Below are 19,126 nucleotides of genomic sequence, written 5' to 3'. Positions count from 1 at the left end.
ATCTGTTGGAAAGCAGACTGAACCAGGTTTTCCTCTAGGATTTTGCCTGTGCTTAGCTCTAGTCCTTGCCTATGACAAGCATACCCATAACATGATGCAGCCACCACCGTACTTGAAAATATGAAGAGTGGTACTCAGTGATGTATTGTGTTGGATTTGCCCTAAACATAACGCTTTGTATTCAGGATATAAGTATATTTCTTTGCAACATTTTTTGCAGTTTTATGCCTTGTTGCAAGCAGGATGCATGTTTGGAATATTTTTTATTCTGTACCGGCTTCCTTCTTTTCACTCTGTCATTTAGGTTAGTATTGTGCAGTAACTACAATGTTGTTGATTCATCCTCCGTTTTCTCCTATCACAGCCATTAAACTCTGCAACTGTTTTAAAGTCACAATTGGCCTCATGGTGAAATGCCTGAGCAGTTTCTTTCCTCTCCGGCAACCGAGTTAGCAAGGACGCCTGTATCTTTGTAGTGACTGGGTGTATTGATACACCATCCAAAGTGTAATTAATAACTTCACCATGCTCAAAGGGATACATGTTTACCCATATACCAATAGGTGCCCTTCTTTGCCAGGCATTGGAAAACCTCCCTGGTCTTTGTGGTTGAATCTGTGTTGAAATTCATTGCTCGACTGAGGGACCTTACAAATAATTGTATGTTTGGTGTACATAGATGAGGTAGTCATTCAAAAATCATGTTAAACACTATTTTTGCACACAGAGTGATTCCATGCAACTTATTATGTGACTTCTTAATCACATTTTTACTCCTGAACTTATTTAGGTTTGCCATACCAAAGGGGTTGATACTTATTGATTCAAAACATTCCAGCTTTTAATTTTGTATTCATTTATAAAAGTTTCAAAAAACATGATTCCACTTTGACATTATGTGGTATTGTGTGTAGGCCAGTGACACAAAATCTATATTTAATCAATTTTAAATGCAGGCTGTAACATAACAAAATGTGGAAAAAGTCAAGGGGTGTGAATACCTTCTGAAAGCACTGTGTGTATATATCAGTGTTGGGGTCAATTCCATTTCAATTGCAGTCAATTCAGGAAGTACAGTGAAATCCCCTTTCTCTTCAATGTTTTTCAATGAGGAAAATGTGGAATTGGAACTAAATGAATGGATGGAAATGGAATTGACCCTAACCCTGGTATATATACATTTATAAACTGGGTGGTTCAAGCCCTGAATGATGATTGTCTGACAGCCGTGGTATATCAGACTGTATACCACAGGTATGACAAAACATTTATTTTTACTGCTCTAATTACTTTGATAACCAGTTTGTAATAGCAATAAGGCACCTCGGGGGTTTGTGATATATGGCCAATATACCACGGTTAAGGCCTGTTCTTACGCATCATGCAATGCGGAGTGCCTGGACACAGCCCTTAGCCGTGGTATATTGGCCATATACCACACCTCCTCTGGCCTTATTGCTTAAATATATGGCTCTGGTTGCCACTAAGCACTGACTGACACAGGATCAGATCAGGTCTTAATTCTCCTAATGGTGAAGGTTATCAGATGGTTATGGTAATCTGATCCTAAATCTGTGGTTAAAGCAGGGGTGGGCAATTCTACCTCTGGAGGGCCAAAGTATTTGTTTCAGTCAAATAATCAGCGAGTCCTCAATTTAGACACTAATTAATTAATAACCAACTAGAAAGGGACATTTTTCAAGAAAAATTGTGTGACTTGCTTCAGCTGTCCAGAATCATTTTTATGTTGGTGAAAAAAGTTTAAATTGTTAGTGGCTAGTATTGAAAAACTGAAGCTAGTTTAGTGGTGACTATTATATATACTTAGTGCTGGGCTGGAACAAAAGCCTGCACTTCCGCCCTTCTCCAGAGCTTCAATTTCCCACTCTAGGCAACTTCTAACCTCTAAACCATTACTTTACCCAATTGTGCCACCTGGTGGGAGCATGCTGCGGTGCATCCTCTCCTTTCCTCTGTGTGTGTGTGATGTGTGGGTTATACACACCTACACACAGATGTAGGTGTGTGTGTGTGTGTCCCTGCCTGAGTGTGTCTGATGCCAGCCCGAGGCCATGTTGTATCTCACACAGAACCGAACACCGTTAATGTTTCAGCGCATGGAGCCGCCCTCCCCTGGGGGAGGAGAAGGGGGAGGCCCCGACGGGACGGGAGGAGGGATGCCAGGGGTCAACGGCCTCCCCGCCACACAGCACGACCCCAACAGCATGTGAGTAGAACCGTACACACTCTTTCTCTCTTTATCTGTCACACACACACACATGCACAAACACCCAGCACGACCCTAACGGCATGTGAGTAGAACCGTACACACTCTTTCTCTCTTTATCTGTCACACACACACACATGCACAAACACCCAGCACGACCCTAACGGCATGTGAGTAGAACCGTACACACTCTTTCTCTCTTTATCTGTCACACACACACACATGCACAAACACCCAGCACGACCCTAACAGCATGTGAGTAGTAGTGATGGGTTATACATATGCATACATGATATGTACATATACACACACAAATACATACATACGTAAGCATGCCAACACTCACAGTATGCATACTGTAGATACACACACACACACACACATATGTATACATACAGTAGAATACATATACTCATACTCACAAATGCAGGTATGGAGGCAGAGAGCCTCCAGGTTAGACCACTGGGCCAGCAACCAAAAGGTTGCTGGTTCGAATACTGGAGCCGACAAGGTGAGAAATAAAGGGTTACTTGAGCAAGGCACTTACCCCTAATTCCTCCAGGGGTGCTATACAATGACGACCCTGGCCGTGACCCCACTCCCTGTGGGTGTCTCAGGGGGAGTTGGGATATGCAACAACAACAAAAAACACTTGTATTACACACTTGTATCTAACAGGACAAATATAACCCCCCCAAAAAATTATTATTACAAGCATACAACCTGCACATACAAACACTTTGTAAATGTCTCTCATGGGGTCTGTTTCTTCTGTTTCTACACGGTGGTGGGCTTTTTAGCTGCTGCCTTCCCCAATGACTCTCTCTGTCTTCCTTCTCTGTGTCTCTCTGTCTTCCTTCTCCTTCTCTGTGTGTCTCTGTCTTCCTTCTCTGTGTCTCTCTGTCTTCCTTCTCTGTGTCTCTCTGTCTTCCTTCTCTCTGTCTTCCTTCTCTGTGTCTCTCTGTCTTCCTTCTCTGTGTCTCTCTGTCTTCCTTCTCTGTGTGTCTCTGTCTTCCTTCTCTGTGTCTCTCTGTCTTCCTTCTCTGTGTGTCTCTGTCTTCCTTCTCTGTGTCTCTCTGTCTTCCTTCTCTGTGTGTCTCTGTCTTCCTTCTCTGTCTCTCTGTCTTCCTTCTCTCTGTCTTCCTTCTCTGTGTCTCTCTGTCTTCCTTCTCTCTGCCTTCCTTCTCTGTGTCTCTCTGTCTTCCTTCTCTGTGTCTCTCTGTCTTCCTTCTCTGTGTGTCTCTGTCTTCCTTCTCTGTGTCTCTCTGTCTTCCTTCTCTGTGTCTCTCTGTCTTCCTTCTCTGTGTGTCTCTGTCTTCCTTCTCTGTGTCTCTCTGTCTTCCTTCTCCTTCTCTGTGTCTCTCTCTGTCTTCCTTCTCTGTGTGTCTCTGTGTCCTTATTTCTCTGGTGCCGTCAGACCTGTGTCCGTGTGTGTTTGTACTGTATTTGTAATTATCGAAGAGATAGTGTGGTTTTATTTGAGTGTGTGTTTTAGTCTGTGTGTGTGTGACTGTGTATTCACAAACATATGCATGTATACCTATGCATGTTTGCATAGGCATGTGACTGAGTAGGTGTATGTATTTGAGTTGGTGTGTGTGTGTTCATGAGTGCGTGCATGTATATCTGGGTTTGCGTTTGTGCGGTTACAGTATATAAGCCACTAACATCCTCCTCCATGTGTGCATTCGTGTGTGTGTGTGTGTGTGTGTGTGTGTGTGTGTGTGTGTGTGTGTGTGTGTGTGTGTGTGTGTGTGTGTGTGTGTGTGTGTGTGTGTGTGTGTGTGTGTGTGTGTGTGTGTGTGTGTGTGTGTGTGTGTGTGTGTGTGTGTGTGTGTGCGTGCGTGCGTGCGTGAGTGCTTGTGTGTGTGTACCAGACCTCCAGAGGGTGGGATGACAGAGAGCCAGTCGTGGGTGACAGCTAAAGCTCAGGAGATGTTTAACAAGACGGGCAACTGGAGCCCAGAGAGACCCTACCCCGACCATCTCCATGACAACAGACACAACCCACAGGTAACGCAGCACAAACATATGGTAACGCAGTAACCGCACAAACTGAGGCCCGACTGTGATTCTATTGAGGTTTTGGGACAGTACAGTGGCTGTTAGTTTATAGGCCTACAGTTGTTCCATTGTGTCCTATAGGAGTAAACATGATGATGTCATATACTCTACACTAAATGATAACTTACAGTCATGCAATGCAGGATTGGCACGTGTTTTAAAGATATCTGTAACGCTTATATTCCGGTAAATTGTTGACAACACATGACCCTTTTCTGGAGAATGTCACTCCATTTGTATATATTACATCCTTATTCCTAACTGGTAGAAGGAAATGACTGTCAATACTGCTAGTCAGCCTGTATTTATCCCGGTGATTCACTGAGAAGGGCTTGATTGGTCAAGAGATGGACAATATTCCACCCCTCTCAGCTGTGCTGCTCTGAGTCAACTTTTGGACTGTTTGTGTCGCCCCGCTCAAGGTCTTCCTCTTCAATCTATCTCACTCTCCCTATATCTACGTTTCACTCAGTGAAGTAACTATGTTCAACCTCCCACCCCTTACTGACACACTCTCTTTCTGTCCTCTCTCACTCTCTCGCGTCTCTCTCCAACACTCTCATGCCATCTCTTGGCCCATCCTCACTGACCCCTGGCTCAAACCAAGTCTTGGGCCTACAGGTGGGTGGTAGATGGGCTCCCCCCACTCTCTCTACCTGTTGGACTGTGCCAAGCCCACCCTGGTCTCATCTCTCTCAGTCAAATTAGTGGAGAACCATAGATATGCATGTTTTGTGTGTTTTTTGTTATACTGTATAAAAACATAGAAAGACAGTGCATTCGAAAAGTATTCAGACCCTTTCACTTTTTACACATTTTGTTACGTTACAGCCTTATTCTAAAATGGATTAAATTGTTTTTTTTCCCCTTCATCAATCTACACACAATGCCCCATAATGACAAAGGATAAACTGTTTATATTTTTTTTTTACAAATGTATAAATAAATAAACCACGGAAATATCACATAAGTATTCCATTTACTCAGTACTTGGTTGAAGCACCTTTGGCAGCGATTACAGCCTCAAGTTTTTTGGGGTATGACACTACAAGCTTGGCACACTTGGATTTGGTGAGTTTCTCCCATTCTTGTCTGCAGATCCTCTCAAGCTCTGTCAGGTTGGATGTGTAGCGTCGCTGCACAGCTATTTTCAGGTCTCTCCAGTGTCGTGTCTTTGGCATCATTAAACTGAAGACTGTTTAGTTTATCAAATCAATTCTCTGTAATTATTATTACGTGATTAACTAATCAGTTAAATGTAATTAACTAGGAAGTCGGGGCACCAACGAAAATATTCAGATTACAAAGTTATAATTTTCCTAATATAACTTTCAGATATTTTAATATCTGATCAATTAGTCTTCTAATTAATGAATTATTCTTTACCTCACGTTAGTCTCATTCCAAACGTCGTAAATTGTTGGTTATCTGCACGAACCCAGTCTTCACTATGAGTCATCCATACATCAATTGTCTTAAAATCATTTATTTGCTAACTAACTAAATAATCACAGAAATGCACAAACAAACAAGTAGATATGGTTACAAAGAAATGGTAGGGGAATGTGCCCTAGTGGGCTAAACCGGCATGGCAGCTTGTTAGACAGAGGGACTGAGAAGGGCGCGAAAGATAAGAGACTACAAAGTTGATAATTATTACAATTGAAATGCTAACCCTTTGCACATGAACGCTCACTCATTCGGGACTAATTGCAATCAATATATATATTTACACTCAGTGTGTCGTCGTGGTCTCTGTGGTAAAGTTTGTTTCTGTTGGAGAGTTTGTCCGCCCTCTCTCTCTCTGCCGTGGTTCGACTGGATAGTTCAGAATAACATTCAGCAATGTTGTTATAGAATAGATGTTTCAGCGGTTGTCAGCCTTTGCATTCACGGGTACTTAATTTCTAGCTGCAGACTAGTAATTAGTATCGAAGAGTAGCTCTTATTCTGTTGGATCGATAGTCTCAGAGTTTAACCACATGGTATGGTTAAGAATTCAGCAATCTACTCAAACCTTAGCCCTCTCGGTTATCGCGGTAAGCTGGTCTGGGCTCAAACCTTAGCCCTCTCGTAATTGAGGTAAGGTTGGTCTCAAGATAAATTCTCAAGGTGGGGGTTATATTCGGAAGAGCAGAAAGGGGCTTTCCCATGACGCCAGATCAATGTCTGTGCTCATGGGGCGGGCCAATGATTTAGTTAAACTCCCAAGGGAATTTGAGTTTCCTTCATTAAACAGTTTAAAATCACATTAAATAGTTTTTCATCTTTACTCATTGATTTTATACAACAATTAGATGTAAGCCTCACAACTGAGACTCTTGTATAAACAGAGTTATGGTAATGTGGCTGTATTGTCTCATGAGTTTCACAAAATTGTACAAAACGGACACGTTCGTAGCTGGCTATTTCACCGACTGTTTATACATTCTCCAGAACATGAATATTGTTCAGTTCTCAAGTTCTGTGATGTGGAAGAAATTCCTTTGGTCTCCCTATGAAAACTCACTCTCTCTTATACTCTGGCCATGAGGAGAGAATCTCCTCCAGGAATTTACGACCTGAGATAACAGCAGCCTGGGTGTAGGAGGGAGAGAGAGAGAGAGGGGGAAGGCACGCTATACCCAAAGAGGGCCACGTCATGACACCAGAGATGTTCGATTGGGTTCAAGTCCGGGCTCTGGCTGGGCCACTCAAGGACATTCAGAGACTTTTCCTGAAGCCACTCCTGCGTTGTCTTGGCTGTGTGCTTAGGGTCATTGTCCTGTTGGAAGGTGAACCTTCACCCCAGTCTGAGGTCCTGAGCACTCTGGAGCAGGTTTTCATCAAGGATCTCTCTGTACTTTGCTCTGTTCATCTTTCCCTCAATCCTGACTAGGCTTTCAGTCCCTGCCACTGGAAAATCTCCCCACAGCATGATGCTGCCACCACCATGCTTCACCGTAGGGATGGTGCCAGGTTTCCTCTAGACGTGACGCTTGGCATTCATTCCAAAAAGTTCAATCTTGGTTTCATCAGACCAGAGAATCTTGTTTCTTATGGTCTGAGAGTCTTTAGGTGCCTTTTGGCCAACCAAGAGGGCTGTCATGTGCCTTTTACTGAGAAGTGGCTTCCGTCTGACCACTCTACCATAAAGGCCTGATTGGTGGAGTGCTGCAGAGATGGTTGTCCTTCTGGAAAGTTCTCCCATCTCCACAGAGGAATTCTGGAGCTCTGTCAGAGTGAACATCGGGTTTTTGGTCACCTCCCTGACCAAGGCCCTTCTTGCCTGATTGCTCAGTTTTTCTGTGTGGCCAGTTCTAGGAAGAGTCTTGGTGGTTCCAAACTTCTTCCATTTAAGAATGATGGAGGCCACTGTGTTCTTGGGGACCTTCAATGCTGCAGACATTTTTTGATACCCTTCCCCAGATCTGTGCCTCGACACAATCCTGTCTTGGAGCTCTACAGACAATTCCTTTGACCTCATGGCTTGGATTTTGCTCTGACATGCACTGTCAACTGTGGGACCTTATATCATGTCCAATCAATTGAATTTACCACAGGTGGACTCCAATCAAGTTGTAGAAACATCTCAAGGATGATCAATGGAAACAGGATGCACCTGAGCTCAATTTCGAGTCTCATAGCAAAGGGTCTAAATTGTTATGTAAATGAGGTATTTCGGTTTTTTATTTTAATACATTTGCTAAAATTTATAAAAACCTGTTTTTGCTTTGTCATTATGGGATATTGTGTGTCGATTGATGTAGATAAATTTTTTTTTAATCCATTTTAGAATAAGGCTGTAATGTACAAAATGTGTAAAAAGTGAAGGAGTCATTGTACATGAACGCTGTTACAGTATCTATGGTTCTGTGGGAAAAAATGTCTACATACGGCTCCCTGCTGCCCGTTTAAGGACCAGATAAACAGACATACAATGGAGAGGCTTCCTTATTTTATAGTTACTTCACAGCCAAGTTGGCCAGTGGAGACAAGACAATATACCTATTGAATAAGAACTACACAACTAACTACAGAATAGTTAAAAAGCATAGAATTATATACAATTATAGAATCACTTACGATTCACTCATTCAATACTATCAAAAGGCCCCTCGCTCTGAGACTCCTGCTCCAAGTCGGCAGTGGTCACGCACCCTCTGGTCTCTTTTTTGCAGACGCTAGAGATGAGAGAGATGGGGCGGGACGGGTACTCGGACACTGAGCCCTGTCACCCAATGCGAATGGACAGGCATGGTCGGACCATCTCCATGCCCCGCCTCTCAGACGACAACCAAGTGAGCACCTTCATCCTCATCATCATCATCATCATAAACCCTCCATTCCTCCTGCTCATCCCTCTGTCCTCCTCCTTCTTTCCCTCGCTCTGACTATCCACTCTGACCTGTATTTGTTTATTTTTGTCTATTTGGATCCCCATTAGCTTTTGTGGAGGCAGCAGCTATTCTTCCTGGGGTCCACAAAACCACTAAACATGACAAGTAACAAAACAGTGATACACTGATAGAAAGGACAGCCACACACATTTAAAATACAACCATATACAAACAATACAACTAGAAAAATACAAATAATAATACATTTAAAAAAATAATGTGTGTGTGTGTGTGTGTGTGTGTGTGTGTGTGTGTGTGTGTGTGTGTGTGTGTGTGTGTGTGTTGTTTGTTAAGACTATTACTGGTAAAGTGATATGTCTTAGAAACATTTTGGAGTGATGTATCATTTTAAAACTAGTTTCCTTACACTCTTAACAGGGTGGTGATAACAGTGTGGCGCATGCTAATGCTAACTTAAAGAGCTAAATATTAGCATGGAGCTATGCTATTGCTAACTTAAATAATGAAATATTAGCATGGAGATGTGCTAATGCTAACTGAAAGATGGAATCTACAGTAGGGGGAAACAGCCCCATTGTCCGTTGTTATTGATTATGTTGCCGAGCTGAGGAGTGCAGCAAAAATTCCAGTACATTCTGCCCCCCTTCTATCACGCATGCAATGATGTCTGAGGGGAAAAAACAGTATTCAATGTTTGTGGTAACTTCTTTGTTGTTGTAAAATTATAAATGGACGTGTCAGTTTCACCATTAAGGATTCCAGCTTTAAAGCAGCCAGGTCACTCAAGATTTACTTTGAAATTGAACGTCCATCCATGTCCCAAGGACGTTGAGAGATTCCTTCAAACCTGCCACTAGGGCAACTGTGAGCACCGTTACCAACAAGTAGGCTTGGGTGTTGGGGATGGGTCAGAGGGTCACATGTTCAATCCCAGTGCTAGACACCATTTTTTTAAATGTTGAACCCTATCCCAAACCCTTAACCATTCAAAATGAATGCCTACATTTAACCAGACGCAAGGCGCCTTGCCAGGAGGCTCTACCCATCAACCGTGTCAAAAACAATTTAGAAAGGTAACGTTTGGACCAACTTGGAAATTTGACGTTTTGAGAAACGTGGATAAACGTCTGAATCTGAAATCAAATTGGTCAAACAGTGAGATCTTGTTGCTTTATAGAGTGAAATATTAGCATGGAAACATTGGGTAACAGAGCAGTCTGGATACGTCTTTCATCCACAAAGCACATACTTGCCTAGCCCTCCTCATCTCACATCCTCCCTTCTCCCTTCTTCCCCTAGTGTGCTTCCCATCCCCATTACATCCATCCTATCCATGCTCATTCCCATAGTAGCCTTGGTGTGTCTGTCTGCTGTCTGCTGTGGCCAGAGGTCTTGGTTTGTTGGGAGAGGGTGTGAACTGAGAAGGACAATACAGGTGGTACCTCTTTTACCTAAAACATCTGTCTAATTCAAGAAAAGCTTTCGCCAAAATGTCCCGCAATCCCCAGGACTGAATCTTGCGGCAAAAACACACGCACACACCCACATGGAACTTTTGTTTACATGTTCACAGTACAATAAAGCATCTGGCTGCAGTCGTACACACACATACACTGGCATGCACACACACACACACACACACACACACACACACACACACACACACACACACACACACACACACACACACACACATACTCACCCACATTGTCATCAAACCATGTACTCTCACTCTGGTCTGGTATCATCAAGTCTGTTGGTTACTGTAAGACTGTAGCAGTGTGTTGTCTGTTGGTTACTGTAAGACTGTAGCAGTGTGTTGTCTGTTGGTTACTGTTAGACTGTTGTCTGTTGGTTACTGTTAGACTGTAGCAGTGTGTTGTCTGTTGGTTACTGTAAGACTGTAGCAGTGTGTTGTCTGTTGGTTACTGTTAGACTGTTGTATGTTGGTTACTGTTAGACTGTAGCAGTGTGTTGTCTGTTGGTTACTGTTAGACTGTAGCAGTGTGTTGTCTGTTGGTTACTGTTAGACTGTAGCAGTGTGTTGTCTGTTGGTTACTGTTAGACTGTAGCAGTGTGTTGTCTGTTGGTTACTGTAAGACTGTAGCAGTGTGTTGTCTGTTGGTTACTGTAAGACTGTAGCAGTGTGTTGTCTGTTGGTTACTGTTAGACTGTAGCAGTGTGTTGTCTGTTGGTTACTGTTAGACTGTAGCAGTGTGTTGTCTGTTGGTTACTGTTAGACTGTAGCAGTGTGTTGTCTGTTGGTTACTGTAAGACTGTAGCAGTGTGTTGTCTGTTGGTTACTGTAAGACTGTAGCAGTGTGTTGTCTGTTGGTTACTGTTAGACTGTAGCAGTGTGTTGTCTGTTGGTTACTGTTAGACTGTAGCAGTGTGTTGTCTGTTGGTTACTGTTAGACTGTAGCAGTGTGTTGTCTGTTGGTTACTGTTAGACTGTAGCAGTGTGTTGTCTGTTGGTTACTGTTAGACTGTAGCAGTGTGTTGTCTGTTGGTTACTGTTAGACTGTAGCAGTGTGTTGTCTGTTGGTTACTGTTAGACTGTAGCAGTGTGTTGTCTGTTGGTTACTGTAAGACTGTAGCAGTGTGTTGTCTGTTGGTTACTGTAAGACTGTAGCAGTGTGTTGCCTGATGCTTACTGTAAGACTGTAGCAGTGTGTTGTCTGTTGGTTACTGTTAGACTGTAGCAGTGTGTTGTCTGTTGGTTAGTGTGTGTGTGTGTGTGTGTGTGTGTGTGTGTGTGTGTGTGTGTGTGTGTGTGTGTGTGTGTGTGCGTGCGTGCGTGCGTGCGTGTGTGTGCTGGTAGCATAGAGGCTTAGTAGTGGAATATGTTGCGTTATACTGTATCTGAAAAGCTTTAGTGTGGCATCGGTAGTGTGGTAGTATAAGACCACATGGCACCCTATTCCCTTTATAGTGCACTACTTTTGACCAGATACCATACTGTAGGGCTCTGGTCAAAAGTAATGCATTTTATAGAGATTAGGGTGCCATTTGGAACGCAGGCTAATGGCCTATAGACTGTATAGTATGAAACACCACCACCTGTGCTCTCCTCACTGACTGTGTCTAACACTGCTCTGCCCTACAGAGTGTACACGATGCTGCGGTAAGTGTGCGTGCGTGCGTCTGTGTCAGTGAGCAACGTTTTTTATTGTCTCTCTTTTCCTCACTCTCTCTCTCACCCTGCTCTCTCTTGTGTGTGCTCGTTGGCCCTTCACAATTAACTGGATCTCTCTATTGTTCTGCTCTCTTCTCTTCTTCCTTTTAACCTCCCTGCCCTCTGTCTCATCCTCCCTTCTCTCCTTTCCTCATCATGTTCTTTTTCTACCTCCTTCCCAACTTTTTGACCTTCCCTTCGTCCTCCGTTTCCCATCCCTCCCCTCATTCCTCTCTCCCATACCAACCCCACCTCTCTTTCTATACCCAACCCTTTCCTCCTCCCCATTCATCCTTTTCCCCTCATCCTTCTCTCCCCCCCTTCCTCTCTCCATCCCGAACGCTCCCTGGGTCTTGGTGGCTATGCTGTGCCCAATGGCTCTGTCCTCCGGTGCTGTTTGTTTTTGTCTCTCCCTTCCTATCCTCTCCCTTCCTCTCCTCTCCCTTTCTCTCCACTCCCTTCTTCTCCGCTCCCTTCTTCTCCGCTCCCTTCCTCTCCTCTCCCTTCTTCTCCTCTCCTTTCCTCTCCCTTCTCCGCTCCCTTCTTCTCCGCACCCTTCTTCTCCGCTCCCTTCCTCTCCTCTCCCTTCTTCTCTCCTCTCCTCTCCTCTCCCTTCCTCTCCGCTTCCTTCTTCTCCGCTCCCTTCTTCTCCGCTCTGCTCCTTTCCTCTTCTCTCCCTTCTTCTCCTCTCCTTCCCTCTCCCTTCCTCTCCCTTCTTCTCCGCTCCCTTCTTCTCCGCTCCGCTCCTTTCCTCTTCTCTCCCTTCTTCTCCTCTCCCTTCCTCTCCCTTCTTCTCCACTCCCCTTCTTCTCTTCTCCTTTCCTCTCCCTTCTTCTCCGCTTCTTTCTTCTCCACTCCCTTCCTCTCCTCTCCCTTCTTCTCCTCTCCCTTCCTCTCCGCTCCCTTCTTCTCCGCTCCCTTCCTCTCCTATCCTCTCCCTTCCTCTTCTCTCCCTTCCTATCCTCTCTCTTCCTCTCTCTTCCTATCCTCTCCCTTCTTCTCCTCTCCCTCTCCTATCCTTTCCCTGCCTTCCTTTCCTCTCTGTGGCTTCATGACTGTGTGTGTGGCTCTCTACTCCTCTCCTCTCTGTGTGCCTGTCTGACTACAGCGGAGACGACACAGGCCCCGTGGACATAACCACCTCAGTGTATGTACCCCTGTCTCTCCCTCTCTGTCTCTTTATCTATCTTCTGTTCATTTTATTTCTCTCTCTATCACTCTCTCTCTTTTTTAATGTACCCCTGTCTCTCCTACTATCTCTCTATCTCTCCCCTATCTATCTATCTCTGTCTTTCTCTGGCTCTCTCTCCCTCTCTGTGTTTTCCCATCTGTCTTTCATCTTGTTTCATCTCTCTCTCTGATCCTTTTGTCCCAGTATTGTTTTGTGCTGCCCCCCCCCACCTGTCCTGTATGCCTGTGTTGCAGTGTTGGTCCACATGGTCTAGAAGGAGGGTCTGCTTGTCTGTCTGTCTGTCTGTGATTGTCTGTCTGCTGTCTTTGTATGTTTGAGTTTGCGATTGCCTCTTGCATTGCCTCTGGGTCGACAGCAAATGTTGAAGCATGATATCGCTAGACGGAAATTGTTGACCAATACATAAACATGGTCTTGGCATGTCAGTCACACCGTGCATGGTTTACCATATTGGATATTGGACGCTCTTTGGAAGCCAATTGTGTGTGTGCGTGTCTGGTTACTGCACATGATATGCCGTGCTTCATAGCTAAGCTACATATGGAAGCCAGTCTGAACCACAGAATGCAGCTTGTGAGCTCAGTGGGTGTGTGTATTTCTGCGTGTGAGTTGAATGTCCAGCTACTTGAGGAGTACGCATGGCTTGTCCTTATACTCATCGGGCTTGTCTGGTCTGGTTTCCCCATTACATGACCGAGGGACTTGTAGACCTGAATGACTTGAAGAGGTCTGCTCCTAGGTCTGCCTGCTGATAAAGGTGGTCTTCATGCTAGTAGATAGTGGATAGGACTGTGGGTGTCGGTATTGAATGCTACTACGATCTCTAAAAGATATCATTCTGGATGCATACATGCTTCTGCATACCTGCCATTGGATGCATGTGAGGCATGGTCTAAGCTTGTTCTCTCTCTCTCTCTCTCTCTCTTCTGTCATTCTGCCCTTTATGTCTCTTTCTCTCTCTCTCTCTCTCATAGTAGGGAAGCATGGTATTGTAGTTGGATGTGCTTGGGGTTGTGGGTTTAGTGAGGTCTGGCTGATAGAGGGATCTTTTGGGATGGTGTACTCTCCCACACAGACACTCCGACACAGACACTCCGACACCAACTCTCCCACACAGACACTCCGACACAGACACTCCGACACAGACACTCCGACACAGACACTCCGACACAGACACTCCGACACAGACACTCCGACCGACACAGACACTCCGTCACAGACACTCTGACACAGACACTCCGACACAGACTCTCCCACACAGACACTCCGACACAGACACTCCGACACAGACACTCCGACACAGACTCTCCGACACAGACACTCCGACACAGACTCTCCCACACAGACACTCCGACACAGACACTCCGACACAGACTCTCCCACACAGACACTCCGACACAGACACTCCGACACAGACACTCCGACACAGACACTCCGACACAGACTCTCCCACACAGACACTCCGACACAGACACTCCGACACAGACACTCCGACACAGACTCTCCCACACAGACTCTCCCACACAGACACTCCGACACAGACAAGTGCATTAACATAAGCAGACACTCTCACACTACACACTACCACCACTACATATTCCTGTACAGAGTGAGTTTTAAACAGTTTGACTTTCTTATTTTCTGCCCATTCTCTCATTCTCTCTCCCACTCTCTCTTCTCTCTCTTCCATCTCTCTTCTCTCATTTCCATCTCTCTTCCCCCTTTCTACATCTTGCTCTCTCTCCTCCTCCTCTCCTCTCCTCTCCCTCTCCCTCTCCATCTCCTCTCCCTCTCCGTTCTCCAGACCATAACAGACACCAGCCCGATGCGTCGGTCCACCTCCTCTCTGGTCCACGGGCGTTCTGGCAGGGAGAGGGGGGTGAGGCTGGATGACTACAGCCTGGAGAGGGTAGAAGGAGAAGGGGAGGCACGGTGGGGGAGCAGGAGGAGGACAACGCAGAGACAGGAGGGACAGGAGCCACCGCACCTCTCAGAGGTCCCTGACCAGATACACAGACGCAGACACAGGTGAGAGAGATGAAGAAATGGAGAGACACATGCATGTCACACACACACACACACACACACACACACACACACACACACACACACACACACACACACACACACACACACACACACACATACACACACACAAACACACTTACAGAGGTCCCTTACCAGATAGACGGGCACAGACACAGGTGAGAGAGATGCTAGAGTATTTTGACCAGGTTTCCCATCGACCAAGGCCAGTATTCTCAAAGTGTCTCAGAGTAGGAGTGCGAATCTAGAATCAGTTTTGCCTTTCAGATCATAATGAACAAAATAAAATGAATGGGGGGAGCTGATCCTAGATCAGAAATGTCTTTATCCCAATGGTTTGGAGGATTCTGGATTTCCTGCTTGTTCCCTCCTGAATCTTCCAACCGGGATTTCTGGAAAACCTGGGAATTTTGCAAATATTGTTAACACTAAGTAAAAGCTACCAGAAGGAAACGTTTCAAACCAAACTTTTCAGAGAAAAGTCAAGTTCCATCAGAGGTTTCAGATAGAAAAGTCAAGTTCCATCAGAGGTTTGAGATAGAAAAGTCAAGTTCCATCAGAGGTTTGAGATAGAAAAGTCAAGTTCCATCAGAGGTTTGAGATAGAAAAGTCAAGTTCCATCAGAGGTTTGAGATAGAAAAGTCAAGTTCCATCAGAGGTTTGAGAAATTCAAGGAAGTAGAGTTTCAGAAGAAACTTTATGGCATACAAAATATGTCCCCCCCTCCTCTTGCAGGGTTGGGCACAGACTTGAGCACCACCACCCAGTCTGGAGAACTCCTCCCCAAAGAGCGTGAACGCGAACGCGGTCGAGCCAAAGACCGCAGGCACCACCATCATCACCACCACCACGGTGGCTCCATGGAGAAAGAGGGGCGCTTTGGGCCAGACAGACACGGGCCAGAGTACACCCACAGACACCCCCACGACCGGGGGGACAGACACTGGTCCCGCTCTCCTAGTGAGGGGCCCGACGGACGGGGCCACAGACAGGTGGGCACCACACAGCGACGGACGGGAGATAAGAAGCATAAGCATATACACACAAACATACACACACAAATGCTTGTGAAAGTACACACATAGACTGCACATACTGTATACGGCCTCACACACACAGTCACACACACACACACCGTTATTCCTCTCTATAGTATATCTTTCTCAGGGAAGTGGAAGAAGGCCTTCGTCAAGCACCATGGAGAACAGGTGGATTATAATGGTTCTTTCTCCTCATCCCATTGGTGGAAATCGAAAACTAACCAATGGAGAAGCAGTTGGAGTGATCTAACCAATAATCTTTGATTTAGAGTTCTGCCTTGTTGGTTAACTACCACTACTTACAAATATCAATTTCTCTTTTTCTGTTATCCTTTTATTTTTCTTTCTTTGTCACTGTTTCTCTCTCTGTCCATTTTTCTTGATGTGGCTCACGTGGCTTCAATGTGTGTGTGCTCTTTTGCCTATCTATCCCCTCCTCCTCTCTCTTTATCTCTGTCTATCTACCTATATCTATGCCCCCTACTCCTCTCTCTTTATCTATCTAACTATATCTATCCCCCTCCTCCTCTCTCTTTATCTCTATCTATCTAACTATATCTATCCCCCTCCTCCTCTCTCTTTATCTCTGTCTATCTATCTACCTATATCTATCCCCCTCCTCCTCTCTCTTTATCTATCTAACTATATCTATCCCCCTCCTCCTCTCTCTTTATCTCTGTCTATCTATCTACCTATATCTATTCCCCTACTCCTCTCTCTTTATCTCTGTCTATCTATCTACCTATATCTATCCCCCTCCTCCTCTCTCTTTATCTATCTAACTATATCTATCCCCCTCCTCCTCTCTCTTTATCTCTGTCTATCTATCTACCTATATCTATTCCCCTACTCCTCTCTCTTTATCTCTGTCTATCTATCTACCTATATCTATCCCCCTCCTCCTCTCTCTTTATCTATCTAACTATATCTATCCCCCTCCTCCTCTCTCTTTATCTCTGTCTATCTATCTACCTATATCTATTCCCCTACTCCTCTCTCTTTATCTCTGTCTATCTATCTACCTATATCTATCCCCCTCCTCCTCTCTCTTTATCTATCTAACTATATCTATCCCCCTCCTCCTCTCTCTTTATCTCTGTCTATCTATCTACCTTTATCTATTCCCCAACTCCTCTATCTTTATCTCTGTCTATCTATCTACCTATATCTATCCCCCTCCTCCTCTCTCTTTATCTCTGTCTATCTATCTACCTATATCTATCCCCCTCCTCCTCTCTCTTTATCTCTGTCTATCTATCTACCTATATCTATCCCCCTCCTCCTCTCTCTTTATCTCTGTCTATCTATCTACCTATATCTATCCCCCTCCTCCTCTCTCTTTATCTCTGTCTATCTACCTACCTATATCTATCCCCGTCCTCTCTCTTTATCTATCTAACTATATCTATCCCCCTCCTCCTCTCTCTTTATTTCTGTCTATCTATCTAACTATATCTATCCCCTCCTCCTCTCTCTTTATCTCTGTCTATCTATCTAACTATATCTATCCCCTCCTCCTCTCTCTTTATCTCTGTCTATCTATCTACCTATATCTATCCCCCTCCTCCTCATCTCTGTCTATCTATCTAACTATATCTATCCCCTCCTCCTCTCTCTCTATCTCTTTCTATCTATCTACCTATATCTATCCCCCTCCTCCTCTCTCTTTATCTCTGTCTATCTATCTACCTATATCTATCCCCCTCCTCCTCTCTCTTTATCTCTGTCTATCTATCTACCTATATCTATCCCCCTCCTCTCTCTTTATCTATCTAACTATATCTATCCCCCTCCTCCTCTCTCTTTATTTCTGTCTATCTATCTAACTATATCTATCCCCTCCTCCTCTTTCTTTATCTCTGTCTATCTATCTAACTATATCTATCCCCTCCTCCTCTCTCTTTATCTCTGTCTATCTATCTACCTATATCTATCCCCCCTCCTCCTCTCTCTTTATCTCTGTCTATCTATCTACCTATATCTATCCCCCTCCTCCTCTCTCTTTATCTCTGTCTATCTATCTAACTATATCTATCCCCTCCTCCTCTCTCTTTATCTCTGTCTATCTATCTAACTATATCTATCCCCTCCTCCTCTCTCTTTATCTCTGTCTATCTATCTACCTATATCTATCCCCCTCCTCCTCTCTCTTTATCTATCTAACTATATATATCCCCCTCCTCCTCTCTCTTTATCTCTGTCTATCTATCTACCTATATCTATCCCCCTACTCCTCTCTCTTTATCTCTGTCTATCTATCTACCTATATCTATCCCCCTACTCCTCTCTCTTTATCTCTGTCTATCTATGTACCTATATCTATCCCCCTCCTCCTCTCTCTTTATCGCTGTCGATCAATCTACCTATATCTATCCCCCTACTCCTCTCTCTTTATCTCTGTCTATCTATCTACCTATATCTATCCCCCTACTCCTCTCTCTTTATCTCTGTCTATCTATCTATCTACCTATATCTATCACCCCTACTCCTCTCTCTTTATCTCTGTCTATCTACCTACCTATATCTATCCCCTACTCCTCTCTCTTTATCTCTATCTATCTATCTATCTATCTATCTATCTATCTATCTATCTATCTATCTATCTATCTATCTCACACATCTATCCACCTTCAACATCCGTATTTATCAAACATATCGCCTACTCCTTTCTCTTCAACAACACTCTCTTGGGAGCTGCCCACCAATGGTTGCTTTCCTAGCTGGAATACATGTAGTGGGGTTGTTCGGTATCGTAACATAACGCAAGAACACACATGAAGAACAAGCAGCCTTCCACGCGCGTGGTTTTGCCATTTCATCAATGTCCTTCTTAATATCTTCATAACACAGGCAATTTGAAGGTATTTCTTACTTCTTCGCCAGCGGTGGTTATATGTCCACTTCCCGCATGGGGAAGCAAGCATGCCTAAAGCTTCACTTTAGCATGCCCGGCCAGGCAGTGTTGCAGTTGCCTCTAAGTGGGTGGTGGTGGGTGGCATATGCTGGTGTGTGGTGCAGTGCAGGCACCCCAGCACCAGCTCC

At 44.6% G+C, this 19,126-nt stretch overlaps 1 protein-coding gene across 1 annotated transcript in view; it reads left to right on the top strand.

The window, feature by feature from the left end:
* LOC106592565 (voltage-dependent P/Q-type calcium channel subunit alpha-1A) overlaps positions 1-16,079 on the top strand; it is a 284,893-nt gene extending 268,814 nt beyond the window's left edge. Inside the window, exons 46-52 of the mRNA XM_045692074.1 lie at positions 2,091-2,227; positions 4,105-4,240; positions 8,452-8,571; positions 11,738-11,755; positions 12,915-12,953; positions 14,803-15,026; positions 15,780-16,079. Coding sequence (XP_045548030.1) covers positions 2,091-2,227; positions 4,105-4,240; positions 8,452-8,571; positions 11,738-11,755; positions 12,915-12,953; positions 14,803-15,026; positions 15,780-15,840 — 735 coding nt within the window. The 3' untranslated portion in view covers positions 15,841-16,079. The remainder of the gene's footprint in view (positions 1-2,090; positions 2,228-4,104; positions 4,241-8,451; positions 8,572-11,737; positions 11,756-12,914; positions 12,954-14,802; positions 15,027-15,779) is intronic.
* Positions 16,080-19,126: the final 3,047 nt, after the last annotated feature.

The sequence above is a fragment of the Salmo salar genome, chromosome ssa12, assembly GCF_905237065.1.
Source record: "Salmo salar chromosome ssa12, Ssal_v3.1, whole genome shotgun sequence".
Lineage (NCBI taxonomy): Eukaryota > Metazoa > Chordata > Actinopteri > Salmoniformes > Salmonidae > Salmo > Salmo salar.
The sequence above is the reverse complement of the archived record's forward strand: the minus strand, read 5'-3'. Positions and strand labels throughout refer to the sequence as shown.